The 23,402-nt window shown below is 39.8% G+C and overlaps 1 protein-coding gene across 1 annotated transcript in view; it reads right to left on the reverse strand.

Moving 5' to 3' along the window:
* The window catches only part of TNIP2 (TNFAIP3 interacting protein 2), a 45,546-nt gene extending 23,425 nt beyond the window's left edge, over positions 1-22,121 (reverse strand). Inside the window, exon 1 of the mRNA XM_044062899.1 lies at positions 21,319-22,121. Coding sequence (XP_043918834.1) covers positions 21,319-21,708 — 390 coding nt within the window. The 5' untranslated portion in view covers positions 21,709-22,121. The remainder of the gene's footprint in view (positions 1-21,318) is intronic.
* Between the last annotated feature and the right edge of the window lie 1,281 nt (positions 22,122-23,402).

Raw genomic sequence — 23,402 nt, forward strand, 5'->3', positions numbered from 1 at the left:
GAGATGATGCCAAAAATTCAGTCAGTGAAGTTGTGCCAAGACAACCTAAGTACCTAAATAATCAGAACAGAGAATTTCTCTGACAGCAAATATATCCCTCTACTCTGTTTCATACAGACTCCTTAGAGGTGACCTCTGTCTGGCATACAAGGAGATCTTAGACCCCACCTTGACGGGACTGCAGCATAACTGCAAGTCAAGCTTCACTCGAGTAACCAGCACACGTGGCCTCAACCTGGTCTATGACATCAATAGGACTTGCTGGCAGGACAGATTTGTGTCCCAGAGACTCCCCCCATCTGTGGAATAGACACCCTCTCTCCATGTCAAGCTCTTTACCCCTTTTTAAGTACAACCTGAATAACTGGATGGGAAATAGAAAATACATCCCTGGGATTCCACCCGTGTCCCTGTTGGACAAGGGCATCGGGTGCGGATTTGTCTATACCTGGGCTAAACTCTTGGCTAGGCTTATAAGGGCATCTGGGCCAATAGCCTAGTAACTTCCTATGATCCTATAAAGACTTTAAACTTGTAGGTTAACAACAGCATTAAAACTCAGTAACACATTATAATTATTTACATAGAAATAAATATTGGATTTCATAAAACTGTAGCTTGCTGCTGTCTATAGTAAATTATTCGATCTTGCACACTGTGTGCTAAAAATCATTGCCCAAATGGGTTTCCCTACATAAAGATAGGAGGTAAAGCCATTTATAACCCTGGGCAGACTGTTGCCAAATCCCCTAACCATTTAATGTCAGGCAAATGTGATCTCAAGTTACCTTAAGGCTGAGGGAGAAGTGTGGAACTGGTTACAAAAATGCATGTAAAGAAAGACTCTTCTAAAGGAAATTCCTAGAACCCAGATACATCCATTTGGCAGTTTAACAGCTGGTGTTAAATTATTCAGAGATGGAAAGATCATTGCTATTACACAAACCTAGCTAGGCTGAACTGCTGCTCACTCTGAATTGAAGTCTGCTAAGAGACAACAGCCTGTGTACCATTTCAAAGGTTCACTGTAGATATGCCAGATGGTAATAACTACATAGGGGCAGATGGTTACACAGCTGTAACTCTGTAGCACTGTGAGTTTGTGCTGCATTAGAATATCAGCTTTTCTGGTTACAGAGGTCACCAACGTCACCAACATAGAAATGGTATCAATGAAAGATGAAGTGTTGGGGATAAATAAAAATGAAATAAAATTCATTATTTGCTCAGAATGCATCACTGTCAGTGGCTCAGCAGGTAGGACACTTGCCTTTCATGCCAAGAAAGTGGATGTGGGTTCTAACCTCACACCATGACAGTACTGACACTGCAGTGCAATATTAGGGATATTGCATTCCTGAGGTGACATCCTGACATTAACTCAGGTGGATGCACAAATCATGTTGAACTTAATGAGTATAGTATGGGAATTTCCATGTCAAGTTTCCCAATCTCTACAAATAACACTCTCATTCACACCTGAAAACAGGTCGGTATATGCTAACCCAATCAGCAAAAGTAATCAAATAAACAAAAACTACAAGTGGCAGTTATGTTGTTCAAAAGTCTGGTAAACAAGACACAATACTAGTAAAACTGCCTCCTCATAAAGAAAGCTTTGAATACACCATAACTAGACTGTACAAAGTATATATGTAATGTGCAAGCAACACAGACACAAAGAGAAGTACTTAGCTCAAACAGAACTATGACTGCCTCATACAAGGCAATAGTAAAATAAACATTTATGACACTAAATGGCAGTGCTAGGTTCAAATATCCTGAATTTAATAATATAATTATGCAGTAAAACCTCATTTTTATGCAAAAATATGCAAGCTAACTGGGCAGTACAATAAGCATGCCCATTGTAAATCCAGCTTATATCAATGTAAAAAAAGTTCTACCATTCAAATATTCTTGAGCGGCCAGACTTTACACTGCTATATAGGATCATAGAAAGTTATTAGGCTACTGGCCCTGAGGCTCTTACATGCCTAGCCAAAAATATGGTTGATGGATAACTCCTGATACACCCACACATGCAGTCATGGATTGGGGCTAAAATCTCACAGTCAGCTGGCAAAAGATTCAGTTAATGTACGTGTAGGCTCTCTGCTGCAAAGCAAAAGTTAAAGCATTCCTGACAGCAAAGTCGATAAAAGACAAAACTTGCTGAAATCGTTTAACAAGCAGTAAATTTAGTAACAACAAGCATAATTTACAGATGAAACACTGGTTTGCATCAATGAACATGACCACTGTCTTAACGTACATAAGATCGGAAGACACAGTTGGATACAAACTGAACAAGGACAAGACAGAGCAGCTCAAGATATTGTATGACCCAAACACAACTCTGCTCATTTAGATGGCTGGAGTACCATGTTTGATGGCTAAAAGTTACTTTATCAGAGGGCACTTCCTGGTTGTTCTACATCTACTTCCTTCCTCATTTTACAGACTAGCTCAGCAAAGACAGCTGTTGCATGAACTAAACATTATTATCTTGTTAAAACAATTTAAAATATTACTAATCTGAGTGGACATAATTAAAAAAATGCTACAAATACATTAAGCTTTATTTAACAGAATGGGCAGCACACACTGATCTCCATCTAACCTTTATGGAAATTTAAAGGAGAATTGTCATTCTCCATCTTAAGAATGGTTCTGCTGGTCAACACTAGCTGGAATAATTTTACATCTGAGACTGCCATAATGTTAAACAATTGCTGGAAAACAGAATGGACAGATAAATTCATTATTAGATCAAATGAAAAAAAGAGAAAAAAGAAAATAACTTATAGTTTATGAAAAGAAGGCAAGAAGGCATACTATGTTAGAAAGTAATCCATTCACTTAAACCAGGTTAGATTCTGGAACTTATCTGGCCCAACACCATACAAAACAATCACAGGCAGATGCAGGCTTAGAAAACTACCTCCACTCTTACACGTATACTAAATATAGCCGTTTTACATGCTCTCTCAACCACCTTGACCTACGCCACTCAGCAATGATATAAAAATTGGATGTATATAATCGATATAATATGCTTTCTGTTATCAATATGTTTTGTGTCTTGCTTCTGTATCATCCATTGCTTCTTTGCAATGTATGTCCCATTTCTGATGCACATTAGGACAAATGTATTGTGCCATAATTCACTCTGCAGTGCTTGTTTCTATAACAGTATATTCTTCAATTGCTCTCAGAGGTTGACAAGAGTCAATACACCAGCCCACTTACTCAGTTAACAAAAAAAACAACGCAAATAAAGTAAGTACGCACGTGCATACATACATCCATAAATAAATAAATAATGTAGAAATTGTGGAGCAGGAGAGGGCTAAAAATTCCAAGAGCAATTCACAGCAAACAAGCAAAGGAAAAAAAAATGTCTTTCCTTAATCTCTAGGACAGATAATTTCAAAGGCTCACAACCCGTATATTTCTTGTTCAAGTTATTAAGAATGCTACGACAGGAATAAGGGCATCTGATTTAACTGCACATTTTATGAACACGTGAGAGAACACTAAAGAAGACAAATGTCTTATATTAAAAGTGTATGACTACGAGTTTCTGGTATCAGTTCATGACGCACTCTGATCAAGATGTGAACATTTACATATCATAATGGAATCCAAAAACGTGAGACAATACAGACCTAATTCAGTGCACGATCAGGTGTTGCTTTGTACAGAGTCATTCACAACACATGGCAGTAAAATTATGATGTAGATATTTATGTAACTGTTAACCTGTGATTGGCATGTGCACAAAACAAAGCCCTGCGCATTGCACAAGGATTCACACAAACCTGGGATCTTTTTTTTTCCAGTATCCTTGGCGAGGAAAAATAAATAAATAAATAAATCAAGAAATACTGCTATATGACCAATGATCTGCTATTTCTAACAACTTTCTCCCAACTTCTTAAATACACTAGGTATATACTGTTGCCCTTTTGTTTACTTGTACAGTAATGAACATACCTGTTCCTTTATAGCAACACATATGTGCATACATCTAATCTCCAACAACCGCTTAAGACTAACTGCCTTTTCACCAAATTACCTACCTCTAACTTAGCAGACATCCTGTCCAAACTATTCCACTTACATATGGATAGGTCTAAATGATGTCACCACATAAAGGAAAAAATCATACCAGAGTTTAAATGCAATCCATCAAGTCCAAAAAATCATAAAACCATTCATCCCCAAATGATTCGCTCATACCCTGAAAAAAATACCACCTATACCAAGCCTGAAAAAGAATATCAGTGGAAATCTTAAAAAAAAAAAAAGTCATCTAATTCGATTCAAACACAACCAGATATCAACCAAATATCCACCAAATAATACCAGACAATCCGATAAACTGGTCAGCCGTTGGCAGAATCCAGCTGTACACAAATTCTCTGAGGCCAACCAAAAATAAATTTTTTTATAGCCAATACCTCCCAAAAATATGTCATCTCTGCATCCACTAGCTAGATGTAAATCCATCAAACCCAAAACAAACTACACACATAGGATCATAGAAGATTACTAGGCTATCGACCTGGAGGCCATTTTAAGCCTAGTCATTTCAACCCAATGTAATACCGTTGAAGTACTAGTCAATACCCAAGATTGCATTTAGTGATGACTGCCCATGTCCAGGAAGGTTGTCTGTGCCCCATCCACTCATCCATGTTCCACATGAACAGTGTCATAGAGGTACTCTGTTTCACATGAATTGGTAGCCTGTTCCAAAGACATGGCAGTTGCTGGGAGATAAATCTGTTCCTCCAGCATGTCCTATTTAAGTCGAAGGGCATATTTAAGTCCCTAACGGGTAGCCCTGGACCCATTTGATATATGGATATGCATATGTTCATTAGGTTTGGGTCTTGGGGTGCTCTGTAGGCTAGGTATAAGCCTCCCCAAGAAGTCTATGCGATACGAAGTATAGTGACAGGGATTTTAGTTGGTGCATGTAAGGCACATGCTGGAGGCCCTTGATCATCTTTGTTAGAAACCTCTTTGGTCTTTCTAATTGCTGTAGGTGTTTAGTGCGGTACGAACAGAATGGGGCATTATAGTCATTTATGGGCTGGATAAGTGCTGAGTATAGGGGGTTAAAACTTCTTCTGCTCTCAAGGCGATGCCTTTACTAATCAAGTGAGCTACATGGAAAGTTTTCCTTACAATGGTAAACACGTGGTGGTTGAAGTTAAGGTTGCGGTCAACCTGTGATCCCGAGTCCCTTACCAATTCATAGGTACTTGGGGTATTATTATTGATTTGATAGTGTGAGCGGACATTCTTTGTGCTGAAGAGAATGATGATGCATTTCTTTGCATTCAGTTTGAAACCGTGACTAATACACCAGTAGGTCTGTGTGACACCATCCTGGAGTGCACTGACATCATTTGGGGATTCAATGACTGCATCTAATTTGCAGTCATCTGCAGACTTGGTCAGTCGCAAGCCTTTAGTTTTGACCTGAACTTCTGAGAAGTATATACCAAACAGTGGGGGCCCTGCACTGACCCCTGTGGCACCCCACTGGTAACAGGTCTGCTGGTTTATGTGGAGTCACCCACTTTGATAGCGTGTGTGTGTCCGGTTTATAAGCCAGTTGGCAACCTATCTTACAAAGAAAGAGTTTACATTCAGTTTGCCAAGTTTATTTGTAATGCTTGAATTTGGGATTGTGTCAAAAGCCTTTGCCAAGTCGAGGTATGCTGTGTGCACAGATATGTCCTCATCAATGGCCTTGGTCACACTTTCAAAGAAATCCACCAGGATTAACAGGCAGGATCTGCCCTTCACAAAGCTGTATTTGTTAGGATCCAGGATTTGGAGGTCATCTATTTCTTTAATATGAGGTCCATAATGATATGTTCCATAGCCTTATAGATGAGGCTGGTCAGGCTTATGGGTCCTGTTGCTCGGCCACTTTTGTGGAGGGGAATAACTACAGCTGTTCTCCATTCTGCAGGAACAAACTCTGTGGTAAGGCTAGGATTGAAAAGATACTTAGTGGTGATGCTAATTCATGCCTTAGCCTGTTTAGAAGACAGCCTGGGAGGTCATCTGGTCCCATACAGGCTATGTTCTTTGCCTTGTACAGGGCTTTGAGGACCTGCTCTTCAGATATGTAAGGTGGGGGAAGTTTGGAGGAGTGTGTGTCGTAAGTTAGGAGGGAATAAGGGAGTGGAATTTTCACCAAACCTATCTGCTAGCAGGTTCGTTCTGTGGGGCCAGTGTGTGACACAGTTTGGCCACCAGTTCTGCACATGCTTGGGTCCTACCCTTAAGGTTACGTACATAGCTGTAAAGGCCTTATGGTTATCCTTGGCAGTACTTGCTAGGTTTCTCTCAAAGAAGCTGTTGGAGGATTTGGCAAGTTGTCTTATTTGCCTGTTAAGGCTGAGTAGGGTGCTTTTCCACTGTTGGGTCCTGGTCTTTGTTTTCCTGGACAGCAATTTTTTTGCATTTATTGTATGGTTTGTTGATGCTGGGAGTGCACCATGGCAGCTTGATTTTACTTGGCCTCTGGCTTTGATTCTATCTGGTACAGCCGAGTTTATACACTTATGCAAGTGATTGTACAGGGCTTTATGTAAGCTTCGGCACAGCTACCACTTTCAGCTTGGGGTGGGGGCTTGGAACGCATTTATACCTTCACCTAGGAGGGTAATAGTTTGACTTGGTGAAGTTTGTTAGCCTGATTTCACCCTTTGAAAGTTCTGATGTTAGTATCAGTTCGAAGGTGCCCAATTTGTGGTCAGTTTTACCTAATGAGGGTCTAACAGTTGCAGCAGTGCACCTGTTTGACATGTAGGTGAGGACCAGATTTAGAATATTTGTTCCTCTTGACGGGGTATGGAAAATTTGCTTCAGAGAATTTGAATTCACAAAGTCAAGGAACTTTTGTGCTAGCAAGTTTGGGCTAGAGTAAGTTTCCCTGTTGATGGTGGGATAATTGAAATCTCCCATAACCAATGTGTTCTGTAACATTTGGATTATCTTCAGTTTGGTTAAGTAGGCTTCGTGGGTGTCATGACCCATGAAGGGGGATCTAGGAATTTAATGGGGGTCTTACCAACTATAACCTGGACCTGGAGTAACTCCATGGAGTTGTCAAGTCTAACTAGACTGGAGGTGAATTTATTTGCAATATAGATTGAAACGCTGCCTCCTTTGGTTTTCACATGTTCATTTTGTGGTCTAAAGGTGTGGAAGGCATTGTAGCCTTACAGGACCGGGGTATTCTCTGAGGCCTTAAACCAGGTTCCTGTGACTGCACAGACATCTACTCTTCTAGTGATAGAAGCACCTCCAGTGTGGAGTAGAGTTTTCGGTTTAAGCTCCTAGCATTTAGCAGCATGACCCTTATTTTGTTCTGATTACTGATGTGAAATTAAACAATATTTTCAAGACCTTGCCTAAAAAAGGCACTATGTGGGAGACAAGAGCCTTTGCTAGCAGCCGAAAGCTTAGGGGTGCCAGATGCAAACCATCTCTGCCAAAGCAGCGAGGCTCGTCGACCATGGCTTCCCATGCAGACAGAAACTGGATGCCCTTGGAATGACACCAAAAACTAAGCCAATTATTGAAATTAATATTTTTTGTTTATACTGTGGCATCATTCTAGGTGAGGGTAGTATGCTGCTCAAAGCTAGGGACATAGCTGCCTGGGATACATAGCTCAAGTATCTCTCTCTCTCTCTCCATGTAGTCCAGTGAGATACGTCTTAGGTCACTCACATCAACATGAACTACGATAAGAGTCATAACAGTACTTGTTGCTGAGAGACCTGAGTGCACATGTTTGGCAAATCCTGGCACCGGGCAAGCAGCTGACAGTGACTTTATCCTTGTCCATCCTAGTGAGTGGGACATCCATGTGTCTCCCTACCTAGTCTCCAATGACAAAAAAACTTGTTTTTTGAGTGCTACACCTTACAGGCTTTTTGGGTGAGAGACTGGTGTTGCTATGCGTCATGGGTGCTGTGGAGACTGTTAGCTGCAGCAGACTTGTGTTTTGGAGGTCTCTGGTGTTTCATTAAGTTTTTTGAGAGAACATCTGCATATGTGGATTTACATGTTTGATGCATACTACGTGTATGAGTAGTGGCACCATGTGAATATGTAGTGGTGGGTAAGTGGACACCTTTTTCGTTTGACTGTTTTGAGTGAGACAGAGCATGGGTTCTAGACTCTGTGTAAATACACCTCTTGCACTCTGTACCAGACTGTGTTATTAGTAGAGGGTTGTCTGTGTACATGAGGCAATTGCTACACTGCCTCAAGAGACCCAAGTCAACAAGGTTGGCAGGAGAAACAAGGGTGGTCCAACTGTCCATAATGCTAGGATCCTGCATCTTCTTCCATAAACAAAGGATACTGCAAGGAACAAGGTCAACAATAAAAGCATGCGATCTCGTCTGAATATAATAACCTAATATCTTAACACGCTCCAAATAGGAAGCATCTTCCACTGTGCCACAGGGCTTCCACATTCTGAAAAAGAAAATCCTCAATCTACAAACAGACAAATGACAGATGACTGTCTACCCCAATTCTGCAATCCATAACCTCAACAGTGGTATTAATGACCCAGATACAAAAACCACAACATTCCTCAAAAACAAATGAAAAGTACTACAGTGCAGTCTATTATCTGAAACATCAATTATCCGCACGTAGCCTTCCAAAATTTTCGGGTAGGAAAAATCAAAGTCTGAATGCCTAAACATTTTACGTATTCGCTTGTATATTTTTTTGAGCTTGTACTACAAAAATATACTGTACAGTTTTGTACTTACAGTAAATTTGTTTTATTGTTCTTGTTTAATGTTAATCAAAAACATTTTTAGAAGTTTTTTTTATCCAGTTCAATTATATGATTGATTATGCGAACTACCCTAGGCCGCAATTAGTTTGGATAATCTACTCTCTACTGTACTTGCCTACATTCAAATTGAAACAACCTATTCTGCGCATGATGTGAAAAAAAAGAATATCCTGCAAAATATCACATCTCTGAGCCTTCAACCAAAACAATGTCACATCTCTGAGCCTTCAACCAATCAACAAATATCCATATTTACTTTATCTTTAATCTATTAAAATTTAAAAACAGAGCTTAACCAAACTAATTTATGCCAGCTACCATACTAACACTTCTGCGTCCTCTTCTTCATCCCATCCCCTAACAAGGGATCACCTTCACACATTATCCTGTAGCAGAACTAACCTCATCAGTTCCCCAGAAAGATCTCCACTGTCAAAATCTGCCAAAGAACAAGTTTCCTCCACAGAGAGCAACACAATAAGGAATTAGGATATTATTCTATGGGGTACCCCCAAAGATAGCAGACATGGCTGGGGCTGATCACTGGCTGTGCAACAGCTGCAGTTACCACCTTCACCTCTTCAGGGATCTGTTCTCTCTCCTATGGCCTTTTAATGTGGCAGTCCCGTCCGAAATGACCTACATCCTCACACATATATGAAGGCTTGCATTCCAATCAAAAATACTCCAACTAAAAAAAATCTGGACAGTTTTTAGCAAAATATTGTGCATGTCCAACTTGCTCTTATTTTAGGTCCATAACAAATCATCTTCCAGCCTTTAATAGTAAGCAGATTATCTAAATCAAGCAAACAATTAAGGACATTTAAATCAAAAGACAGATCAGAAGTCTGGTCCTTAAATGCATTTCCCAAAAATTAAAATAATGCTCTTTAGCACGCAAAGTCAAAAGTAAGATGGACATCTGATTCCGTCTTTGAAAAAAACTGCACCAAGTTTCTAGAATTAGCAGTCACAGACCAAAAAGTCTTTCCAGGAGCCAACAGAAAAATAAAAAACTATTTTTGCAAACATGTCATAATCCAAGTCATCTGAGCAAACATATACAGGCTCTTCGGGAACATGCATGCTCTACTCTGCTGTGGTGTAAAGTCCAACTGTATAATGAGATGTTAACAAAAAAGTACCTGTTTGGTGAGCAGCAGTACACACAAAACAGTACAGGAGATGAATGTTTACCTGTATTAGCAACAAGTGCAGCAAAACCTTTTGTAAGATGCAGAATCTCCCAAAGCAGCTAGTCTTGTAGAATTCTGATGTTAAACAGCGTTACAAACCTAGTCCAGTGTGCAAATAAGTCCCAGATGCAACAGTATACTGCCAGGACAGTTCCTCTGTGCCATCAGACTGAAAACACTGCTCATGATCCAAAAACTCATCACTTTGTTCTATAAGGAGTCAGAAATTGTGGCATGTGTGCCACCAGCCATTTCAAAGTGCTATTCTCCAAACCACATTCATTTAAAACAAGCTCCCTCATTTGCCAGTAGTTCAGTTTGATCATCCATTAGCAACTACCAATGGACTAACTTGGACAGAGCAGTGGTAGCATTGTCGCCACACAGCAAGAGGTTCTCCGGTTCGATTCTCGGCTGGAGTCCCTTCTGTGCAAAATCTGCATGTCCTCTCTGCGTTCGTGTGGGTTTCCTCCGGGTGCTCCGGTTTCCTTTCATGTTCAAAGACATGCCCCTGGAGCATTTCTCCCTGCGCCTCCTCTGAAAATTAGCTTTGTTCCAAGTTGGACTTTTCCCGCTTAGCAAATGTTAAATAAATAAATGGTATTCTCTGGCAGCCCGTTATTAAGTGGGAGAATTTTTCTCATACTCTTGCCAAATTCAGTATGAATACCACCTCAGGTCTTTCTTGAATATAAGCCACATGCCTAGTGGGATAACCTGGTTAACAAAACATATCTACCTTCATATATCCATAAATTAACGTATACCTAGACAAGGACTGAAAATATTTCCCCAAAGACAGTACGTCAGAGATAGCGACTGTCCTGTTTATCCTACTCACAAAAAAGTTGCCTCAAGGTGCTGGAAGTGCGTGCAAATGAGAAAGGAACAGCACAGTCTCTCTACCCTGGACACACACACACACACACACACACACACACACACACACACACACACACACACACACACACACACACACACACACACACACACTTTCAGAAGACAGGGGTCTTGAGAAACAGAGCATGCAGCCTGTTTCTGATTTGCCCTGCAAAATACAGGAAATAATCCTGGAATATTCACTGCAAGCAACACAAACTAAAAAGTCACCCAAAAGAAATATATCTGAAACAACTTTCAATTAATATTAAAAAGACAAGTTTTTACTTTTCATGCATGGAAAATCTCCCATCCCCTCATATAAATATCCATTCCACATACCACCTTTACTTACAGAATCAAATGAGAGGTCAAGACATAAGTCTCAACTGCAGTAGCCATGTTCGAGGAATACATGATGCAGCCAACTGTCCATTATCATAGGACTGCTGAGGTTCTCAGCATGTCATCAGTGCGTCCACTAAAGAAGGCGGACAGTGTTCATGTTCTACACTCCAATAAGGGAGGAGGGTGGAGAAAGAACATTCTTCAACAGGACAATGGGTAACAATAGCTATGAGGTACAATTTTGTTCTTCCCTCGTTTGCCAGTTCTTCCATCTTTGCATTCCACATCACACTGTACAATGTCTGGTGCAGATGACCTAAATTAACCAGTATCCAGTCCCATTAGACCAGTCGTGTTTTTCTGGTCATTAAAAAGGCTAGGGCTGCAGACTTTCTCGGTCTAAATCTTTTTCTGCAAGGCAAAAGTTCAGTACAATCACCTTCAAGGATAATTCTCCTCTCAAACAGAGGCAATAGGCTATACTTCTCTGGACCCTCTGAACTCTTAACTTGCACATCAAGATCAGGAAGGAGCATTAAAATATGTCACTGTACAGCTTCAGTGAATGCACAGAATGAGACCACTTCCACTTCTGCAATGTGTTCAACCTTTTCTCTACCCACTGTGGTAAAAACTGCATGGCTCTCATCACAGTCCACTTGAGAGCACATCAGATTTAGGTTTGCCTGCACATAGAGAACTTGCTGCTATTTAGCAACATCCATGCGAGATATGTAATGTACAAATGTCTTTGGAATACTTTACAACATCCCAAAAACAAAATCTTGTTCCAGAGCAGCTGCTATAATGCATGCATTGTTATTAAGACATCTGTTTTGCAAAGGCATTTCTTCCACTCAGTAGATAAAGGACATTATGGCACTTCTCTCTCTCCTCTTAGCTAAGCAAGGCTCCATCAAGAGAACAGCAGTCCTCTCAGCAGTGGCCATTCTCATTGTACCTTTTGCTCATTTCCAAAAAATAATCCTGCAATGACTATTAAAATACCACTGGTCCAGGACTAAGGCTTCAGGCAATTTTATTTCAGTAGTTTTGTGTTAAAGCTATTAGTTGTTGCTAATTACAAACTGCTTCTTATATCTAAAAGTCTACATGTAATAAGGATGCACTGGGAACGATCTACAAATCCCAATCAGTTCAGGACAAAGAGGCACATTTGGATGCTGCTCACCATATCAACTGTATGAAGATGAGAGGATAGACTGCATTCTACATCATCTTATTCTACCAAGGGTCCATTTTCTGATGCAATACAATAAAATATTAAAATGTACTGCCACAACATATGTATCAGTATCTGAGCACACTCTTCCACTTCTTTCCCATCATCTGATAGAATAATCGTTCATCTCTTGAGATGCCACAAAGCTTTCAAACTCTTCAAATCAACAGAAGTACAAACCCTGAAAGCATGTCTGCCTAACTTCACAATTGCCAGTGATCTATGATACACACCACCACTTATCATACCTCTCAACTGTATAGATTATCGCAGAATCTCCATATTTTTGTCTCACATTTTTGTTCCGTTTTTCATGAAATAGTAGTTTTCTGACAACTTAGTGGCAAATCATTAAAGAATCTTCTTCTTCTTTCGGTTTTTCCCGGTCAGGGGTCGCCACAGCAGATCACCTGTCTGCTCATGATTGGCAGTGGAGTTTTACAGTGTCGAGTTGCCAGCCCGGCACCCAACCTTCCACAGAAGGCATACACATGCATGCACTCACACCTAGGGCCAATTTAGAGTGTCCAATCCACCTACAGCATGTCTTTGGGATGTGGGAGGAAACCGGAGGAAACCCACGCGACCACAGGGAGGACATGCAGACTCTACACAGAAGGCACCCCAGCCGAGGATCGAACTGGAGAACCTCTTGCTGTGAGGTGGCAATGCTAACCACTGCACCACCGCGGCCGCCCCCAAAAGAACTGTTTGGCACTCTTAGTTGAAGCTTTGATGAGAGGGACACACTCATCCAAGTGGTTAAACAGATTTTTCTATTTGTAACTATAGCAGAAATTACCCTTGGAAGTCCCGGGACCTTCCACAGAAAACCTTTTAAGCAATACCCACACAAATCTGGGAAACAGTACAAGAAACAATGATAGGTCATTTCAAAGAGAAAAGGGGGTGATGCCCAATCTCAAAGGCAGTCCAAGAAAAATGGCTATCTTCTACTTCCAACCCACTATCCTCCCCACACTAACCACCCTTTAAACCCTGGAGTCAATTTTTTTTCTGTCTTCTCCTGTGGAATCAGATTACAATAGATTCCTGGGTACTGGAAATTATCCTGAACTGATATGCGTGGCAGTGGAACTCCTTTTCTCTGGAACTCCTTTACTCCAAACCTAGGGATCTCATTTTGTCTTCTACATTCATCCATCAACTGATGAGTCTCATCTCCAACCTCAGGTTCAACTTTGGCCACTTCTTCCAGACTTAGGATCCGTAGCTCAGGCTCTGTCACTTACCTAGAATACCTCCTGTCCCCAGCATTACCTCAGACCTCATTTGGCACTTGCTGAGTATGGATGTGATATATCTGTTCAAGCTGTGTTTCAGGTAAGTCTGTCACTATTTTCTTTGCCAGATTTCTTTGGGCTCCCCTTTTTGATATAGAAAATAATGACAAACATTTGAGTTTCAGACTTCATACCCTTCAGAAAATGCAATCTAAAGCAAAACCTGTTATTCTATCAACCTTCTAGGTTTGCAAGAGCAATATTTAATAATTCTCCCTATTTCTGGGCCTTTGTCCCACTTTTATTTATGGCTCTGCCCAGATTTCTTGCTTTAAGAGGTTGAGAGATATGCCACCAATGTATGTAAACTACATCTGCTTGATTAACCATCTATCTGGTAGCGAAGTACAGGGAATGTACAGAAGTGGAAGGGAGGAAGCCACAAAGCAGATTTTGTGATGGCAGACTGCCTTCTTTCTGTTAAGACAGGAAATAATGTAAAAGACAACAAATTAATAACAATAATCTGGACTGTACATTTATAAGAAATCTCCTAAAAATAGCAGACTGGTAATGTGGCATTTACTTACCTGTGAACTAGCTAAACAGACACAAGTGCCTCTTTTCGGTGCTAACCTAGGAGCACTGGTAACTTAACTACCTTGCTCATGGTCAAACAGCAAGCTAATGGAGACAGACGGAATTAGCACAAGAACCTGAGGAGCTCCCAGCCTAAATTCTTCACTTAGATGCCAAACCTGGAAAAAGCTGGCATATGAAATATCAGCATGAACATGTTTTCCACTTGTGTTAACTGTTGGTAAAACTTTACGTAAGCTACATATTATAGCTGACCTTTGTAAATTGCATTTGTAAATAAACTTACTATTGCATGTATATCTGCCATGGTTTAGTGGTAAATCACTTTGTGTATGGAGTGCAGGGTCCTGGGTTTGAACCTTGCAGAGGCAGTTTATTTTATTCACCCCGGGGTTCACTTCTGTGGTTCTGCTTGACAGGGGCACAGGAAAATAATTTTCTTGTGTGGCGAAAGCCAGGGTACATTTTTGGCTAGGCTTGTATAGGCCCTAGGGCCAATAACCTAGTACCTACCTATGTGTAAGGAAATAACCTTTCCTGCCTTTTGCAAATATATGCAGTATACCAAAATTCTGAAATCATCTTATTCTGATAGTTAACCCAAACTGTTGTCCTTTGCTTTTCTGCATTAAGTAAATGGACCAAAACAAATAAGATAACAAGGGAAGGTGAGGTTTAATGTAGTAGGAGGAGAAAGAATGAGAAAAACTGCAACATTAAACTGACATTTCTGTTAGTACCCACCAATGAAAGAAAGGAAGGGTTTAGCAAAAACAGTGACTAGAAACTCCACAGAGAAAGGGCTCAATCCTACTCCTTTAATAGAAAAAAGGTAAATAAAATGATGAAAATTTATGGTGCAAAACATTTTGTGGTCTGATGGAACTAACAATTGAAATCTTGAAAAATTATTAGGAATGCCACAAACAGATACACACAGTTGATTATTCAATGAAATCAAAGAATGTAAGGAGGAGGGAAGATTTAAATACTCATTATAACACTGCATTCATCAATCATTTTGATTGGTATATTGTGGAAAATCAGGCAATCATTTCTAAAGGAAAAAAAAAAACAAATTATTTAGAAGCATGCTATAAGTAGTGGAATCAGTGGGAAAAGGTAATCAAGATTAACCTAAAGGACTTCTCTCATAACCAACATTATAAGCCAGTGAGAGGCTATGGACATAACACTGCTATACTGTAGCAAGGTGTGCCGCATGGTTCCCACAGCAGATTAGTAAAGAGACTGGTGTTGCACTGCTAACAATGACAACACAGTGTGACACAAACAGTAAATGCAGTCTTCCCTAAAGAATACTAATGCTATATTTTTTTGGTCCCAATGGCCATCAAGCCCCTACCTTGGTCACTGCTAGACACACGTGTTCCTCTCTGGAGTTGAATACCAGGTTCATTCATTTTCCCTATCAGGGTACAAGTCCAGACCCACTGTAATGGTGCTTAGGGCAAGATCTCATTAGGTCTAACTGACCTATTCGTTTTCTCTTAAAGGCAAGAGTATGGCACTGACAGTGGGTCATCCAAACTTCCCATCTTAACCCCACTTCCCCTTGTAAGCTGCCATTTCCATTACAGTTGTTCGCTATAGAGACACATGCATCACATATCCATTCCTGTTTGATTCCTGCAGTGTGGCTGCCACCATGACCTGTGGTGCTTTATGCACTACACCTCACACTTCTGCAGGTATTTGTACTGCAGCAGACTGAACCTCCACCCTCTCAACCTTCCCCCAGGAAGGGTGAACTGGCATCAGATGCTTACAGTCACCCTCCACCCCATGGCATCTCCATCTGCAGTGTTATTTGAACATGGGTTATTCATAGCATATTCTAGTATTTTATCCCTCTACACAACAGAGCTGGACATGGTCCATTCATTTGTGATGAACTGGTACAGCTGGAAGAAACGGTCTTCTTTTCTAGAATGCAAACAACCTCCAAACCAAGCATGAAAGCATGGCAGAATAAAATGCAAAATGCACGACAGGTTAAATGTAATGCAGATACGTATATGTGGAAAACTAAAATAAAGGAAGAAGAAAAAAATGGAGAAGCTGCATCAGCAATAAAATAAAACAGGAACTAGGCATGGGGATATCACATTTATCTTTGTTTACTGGGAAATCAGCTCCTTTTGTGGCCGACTGGGATAAAACCCTTTTTCAGCAGAGGCCTAGAGAGATATTTATCATCTATAAGGTCAAGAAAGAAAGTTGCAGAAAAGGCAGGTAAAACTAAAAATACCATCATCAGAAAAACAAGATCATCATCTGCCATCTGTGTAGACAGCTGGCAAAAGGTTCCACGTATACTGTGTTGATCTGCTAATTTTCACAGCAACATAATAACAGTATAGACGCAGCTCACAGGAAGGCAAGTAACATGTATAGCCTGTAAAAGAAGTCACATACTTAAAGATAACAAAAGTTCGGATGGCACAGTGAAGAAGCTTAGTTCACCAGTTTGGTTCCTGGCTAGCATAATTTCTGTTCAGAGCACCTTCATGTCAATCCTATATCCATGTGGGTGAGTGCTCCAGTTTCCTTCCACATTTCAAAGCAATCTCAGACCCCACCTTGATGGGACTTGCTGCATATCCGCAAGTCAAACTCCACTGGAGTAACCTGCACACACAACCTCAACCTGGTCTGTGACATCAATAGGACTCGTTGGCGGGACAGATTTGTGCCCCACAGACTCCCTCTCCACGTCAAGCAGAGTACCTCATTAACCCTTTTTAAGTGCAACCTGGATAACTGGATGGGGAACAGAAAATATACCCCTGGGACTTCACCTGTGTCCTGCTGGACAGTGGCCGAAGGTGCTGACTTGTTGGAACATTGGCTAAATTCTTGGCTAGGTTTTAAGGGTCTCAGGGCCAATAGCCTGGTAACTTCCTATGATCCTAAGACATGTGGGCAGGTGAATTTGTGATCCTCTAACTTGCCCATGTTTCTGTGGTGTGCGTGACCTGTGACAAACTAGCATCCCATACAGAAATGGTTTTACTCCTCATGCACAATGCTTGTTAGGATAGGCTGTCACTCCACTACTTGTATGAATATGATAACACAGGTATCATATTAGAAAATAAATTATGAATGCAATGATGAATGAATGAATGAATGAATCACATGCAAACTTGGGGGGGGGGGCAAGCATAGACGAGGACAATCTGAGTATACCAAGGGATACTATAAACTCTCACGTGGAATGCAAATGAAAAACAATCTTCATAACAAAAAGTAAATAATAAAATAAATGACAGATACTGGACTACAGACTGAAATAAACCAGATAAAGGACTGATGATTCAAGGAAAATCTACAGCCACATTTTTCAAAAAGACATTCCAAGGAGACTGCACAATCAAAAGTAAAGTGCAAACTTTGGAATGAATGAAACAAGCATAAAACAATTCTTGAAATAGAGGCGAAATGCAAAAGATTTGATTTAAAAGAAGATTTATAACTTATATCAGGTACCAAACTGGTCAAACTACATGAAAGAATTACTTCTGCTTTCCATGTCAATCTTTACAAAACATAAATTAGTGAAAATGAAATAGTATATGCAATGCTATCATATTTAATATAATGAATGTGTAATAAAAACTGAATTTCAGTTTCATAATGGTCTTCTTTAAGAGGAAAAATTACACTTAAATGGTGCCTGGAAACAATACATAGGCTTCTAAACAGAAGATCAGCAGCTACACTCCTTAACAGGTCACAGCTGTGACTAGGGACGTTTTTTCAGTGAGTAAAAGTGCTGGAATGCAAACCTAAAGAATAGAGTTTGACACTTATTTGCTCCTTTTAGTACAGACTATGATTCTGAGCAAAAATTACAAGTACTTCATACTTCTTGGGTCTTTCCTCTAAGGAACCTGCCATGGCAGTGAAACTTTCCAGTTACGTAAATGCAAATAAATAATATGCACATGCATAAATTTATAGAAGAAATAGGTACCGGGCTATCTGGTGAATTCCGTAGTAAACCACATGTATAATATTCTGATGCTGACTTTAAGATTAACTCTGTTAGAAGCTCCTAGAATGCACTGACAGTAAAGAAAGAACACAGGAAATGCATGTCCTGGATGGCAGCAATTTAGAATTGCCCAAAATTTCACTTTCACTGCACTAATAAAATTTACTACCAAAGCACCTATTATGCTTACACTGCATCAGGCAATCTTTTGCATTGGCTCAGTGCCGCAGTCTACTGGGGGCAGCCTAAGATTGTTAGCCCACTTCCATAATCCTTATACTGATATTATACATGCATTCCTCTTTAGAGGCACAATTTTAATGGAAGAAGGACTGCTCCAATACTTGGATTATTGGCCAAACAGTATTTAAGCGACTTGACTATGAACATGTCAGTAAAGTACATTACAGACATCCAATCGCATTTTTAATCACACAATCCTCCCATCCATCCACAATCCCATTTTTGCACATGGGGTCGGGGTATCACTTTAACAGTGACAAAACTACAGCCAAGGTTCATATTGCTGAATGGTATGGCTAGCCCTGCCGCTGTTGTTCTTCCATACCACAAACTCACATGCACACTCGCACTTATGGACAATTTAGTGTGTCCAATCCACATACTGCATATGTCTTTGGAATATAGCAGGAAAATGAACACACCAGAGGAAACCTATGCAAAGACAGGGAGAACATGCAGACTCCACACGGAAGGCACCCCAGCTGAAAACAGAACAGGGGGAACCTCTTGCTGTGAGGTGACAGCACTACTGCACCACCGTCAGACAGTACTAACTAGAAATAAATCTAACATTTATGTTTTTTTTTAAGAAATATGAATACATCCCCCTCTACAGGATGCTTACATTATGACAGCTTAAGAGAGAGTTCATTACAATTTCTAGAGGAACACCGGAAGTACTTAAAAGTATTATGGGCAAATATTTTAAGATGAAGCAAGTGTCATCAGGTTAATGTTGGCAGTGAATATTCTCTTCTAACAATGACATTTGATATCATTTGAAAACAAAAACGGATAAAAAACATCTTTATCAGTCTTGCTTACAAGCATATTGTACTTGGCCATAAGTGCACCTGTATCAACAGTTAAAAGAGAAAATATGGTACAAGGCATACAAGTGCATACTATAGATAACATACGTGATCACGCAACTGCATAAGTGCATACTATAAATAACACAAGTGATCAGTGTTGTACACGAAGATCCATTCTGCAAAATCTAGAACTAAAATTAGACTAACCCTGGTGTCAAAAGAATCACCTGTAAAGCACCTTCTTCTGATTTTAGGATATCTAATTTAGCTCTAAGCTTATTTCTAAATGTATGTATTGATAAGGAAGAAAACTAGTGCAGTCTGTGAAAACATTTGATGTAATTCTGTTTCATAATCAACAATACTGACTGGCATCTATATAAAATGTGTGTAGACATAAATGGACAGCTGACCCTCTTGTGACTAGAGTCTGTAACAGCATATATTTTGTATCTATCCCAATACCTTTGCAAAGCCAATATATGATATTAAACCCAAGTCATTACTACCTTAACACTGTGTATTGATTAATGTATTTATTTATTTATTTTTCTTCTTTTCGCTCTAAGAGTATGGTTCTTTCTACTGGTCAACCAAAAGTGATTGTTTATAATGAATGACAGAAGTTAGCACAATGAAATTGAGCTGCTGATGAGTTGCTTTCTGTAGTTCAGGTTATAGGATTCCTTCCACTTCCATGTATCTACTGTGTGACTCTGAGCAAGTTATTTAACCACAAAGTGTTCCTGAATCATCCCAGAAAATGTCTAGTGGACTCAATTAACAAATAAAAAAAAAAAATAATAAAAATAAAATACATTAAAATGGTCATAATTAAGTGCCAGTGGGTAGACTGGACACTAAACTGGACGTAGGTGCGGGTGAGTGGTACGGATGAACTACCACAGCAAGGCTAGCCACCCCTGGCTTAAGATGATAGTCACTGTTGAAGTGAAACCCCGACCCCATGGGTAAAACGGGAAAAAGGGGGTTGAGGATGGATGGATGGATGGATAGATAGATCTGCATCAGCCTGATCTACCATGTACTACTATCATCTCAGATAGCTGGGATGTTGCATTTCAGGAGTTCATCTGAGCAGCGTCTCTGCAGTGCAAGGTTCATAGAGAAGTCATTTTAAGCTTACACAATTTTAAACAGGGGAAGATAACTATGCAGTCAAATTAAAATGCAATTTAATTCAGGTACTTAAGATATTCTGCATATTTACCACTTCCGAATGCAGATATGAAAACACAGTGGTAATCTATCTACACACCTGGCATCAGCATTCAACACATAATAAATGGAAGTTTTACAGGAATAAAAAGATACAAAATAATGACCCATTACACTAAAGAGCCAGAAGAGAAGCAATTAACATATCAATATTACAGTGGGTATGCAAGTATAACTGTTGTGAAGGGTAATTTTACTAAACTTAAAAAATAAATTAAATGTAACTACACTAATACTACACAAACTCCACCAATGGGCATAGCTCTCAACCTCGTAATGCAAGAAATCTAGACAAAGCCTGAAATAATGGAAAGCCAACTGCTTTTATAAACTTAGAAAGTTGTTAGAACGGGATTTGTGTTAGCATGCATTTTCTGAAGGAAAGGAAATTAAGTCTGAAACACAAACATATGGCATTATTCATTATTTAATTACTTCAATATTCCGTGATTTGCCAGAAAACCACAAATGTTATGGGAAAGAGACCAAGTATCTGATGCAAAAATCTGCACAAATGTGTGCAGTTGAGAGGCACGTACCTTGCTGCAATACCGGCACGAAAACATTCAATGAATAAAATCAAACACTTTTTGTGGTTTTGCCCTTAATTATACAACAAAGCGTGGTTACCTGGGAGAGAGTGCCAACTTGCTTCTCGGAGTCTTTGAGTTGTTGTTTTACTTTGGCGAGCTCCTCAATTAAGTTTTCCACTAAAGATTTTGAGGGACCAAAAGTTATCAGCCGTTCTTCTCCCCCTACTTGCACACTGGTGGCTTCATACCTAGCTAGCCTAGCCTTCAGATCTTCAATAACATTGTCTTTAGTAGATAATTGTGTATTCAGCTCCCCCATCTGTTGTCGCGCTTCGTGGTAAAAAGTGCTAAAAGTGCTTAAAGTCCGTAATTTGTTTTTCAAACTCTTGTTTTCTTTTTGCAATGCTTCCACTACATCTTCCAACTGTTTAAATCGTAAAATCATGACATCAGTACTTCCATTACTTATAGAGGACATTGTAAGCATTAAAAGGTCACTTGTTGGGGAAACGAGTAAAAAAAAAAGAAAACACAGAAAAGAGGCCACCGTTAAATTACAATCCAAAGGCCGATAGCAGCTAACTCTTTAAATGCGAGCGCCGAGGAGTTGTCACATAGTTATGGGGCAGTATAAACAGAAAAAAACATAAAATATAGCTCTAAGGTTTTTATTGCTCATCTACAAAAAATCCCAATAACGAAAGAGTACCGCCAGCAAATATGCAAGCACTACTCAAGAATCATAAAAGCCAGATATATGCACATTACGCAATACAGTACTCTTTCAAGAGGGTGGGAATTTCCTCTTGGGACTTCCCCTAAAACGTTGGACTTTTTTAGTACTTTTGTTAAGATTGCTGAACCTGTCTTCGACTACTCCAATTCTTTCTTATTACTTGGACGTCCTGGAGTAAATACTCAGGGAATAAAATACTCGGAGCTACACAAAAAAACTCCTTCAGCAATAGGGTCGCGCCCCGTGAAATACTTTGCCTACAGGGACAGTTTCAGGAACAAAGAGCACAGGATACGACCAAATGAGAAACAACGCGGAAATTGTTAAAAGCAGAATTTTCACATTAACATATAGCTTCCGTAAACCAGAAGTACTGTCTGCCACCATTGAACGACACCTAGTAATTTATATAGAGGAATACAAGAACTGCTGCAAGATGATAGACTAGGTTATTACTACTATCCTAATGCGACTTCGGCCTTGAATTTTGCATAATTCCGTTTATAACAGCGCTGTATGCGGTTTTTGGTAACGCTGTTTTGAAACCTGTAACATTTTCAGCACACGTTTATTAGTTAAATGTCTCACGGTCACTTTTGAAAGCGTTATATTTATTTTATAAAAAGGTAAACAAATGCCGTGTAGGAATATCCGGTTTTAGGCACCAGTGAACCCTGCTGTAACTTGGCCCTGGGGGCCCCTACTGTCAGAGAGTTATCTTAATTTTGATAATTTGTCACAATGCCGTTCATGCCTCTCAAGTGTACCTCATTACGAGGAACGTACCTCATTTGGGGTCTTAAAAAGTTCACGTTCCTCGAAGTTCCACATTGAAATGGTCTGTAACATAGTTGGGAATTTTTTTTAAGTGAAATCCATGGTAAATTGAAATAAATCATATTAATTCATTAAAAGATCTTCTTTATAAGTAAAACCAGCATATTTTAACCATCCTATGACCTTCCTAGCTGAAGTTGTTAGTAAGTCATTAGTACGTGTTCCACATTTTGCCCATTTGCTCCACATTATGAGGGCTAGTGTTCCTCATTTTGGAGATAAAAGGTTGAGAGCTATGATACCGTTACAGCAATGGTCTTCTTCTTTTCCCAGTTAGGGGTCGCCACAGCGGATCACCTGTCCACGCATGATTGGCAGTGGAGTTTTAGAGTGTTGAGTTGCCAGCCCAGCGCCCAACCTTCCATGGAAATTCTGGACATTCGGCAAAATCTGTACAGTTGAGAGCTATCCTTTGCAAGTAGCAGGGCTCCCTAATTTTGTTAAATATTTTGCCACTAGCATATTGCCCCTGATTTATTTAAATTATGCTAGTGGACATTCTGTACACTGAAAGGAACATATACTTGCACTTGCATGATCCCAAGCTCATCCTTGACTTTGTGGAGGCCCTGCAAAAGCTGCTGTTATTTGGGGGACAATGCATTATC

Source organism: Protopterus annectens, chromosome 2.part1 (genome assembly GCF_019279795.1).
Source record: "Protopterus annectens isolate FY-2018-M chromosome 2.part1, PAN1.0, whole genome shotgun sequence".
NCBI lineage: Eukaryota > Metazoa > Chordata > Ceratodontiformes > Protopteridae > Protopterus > Protopterus annectens.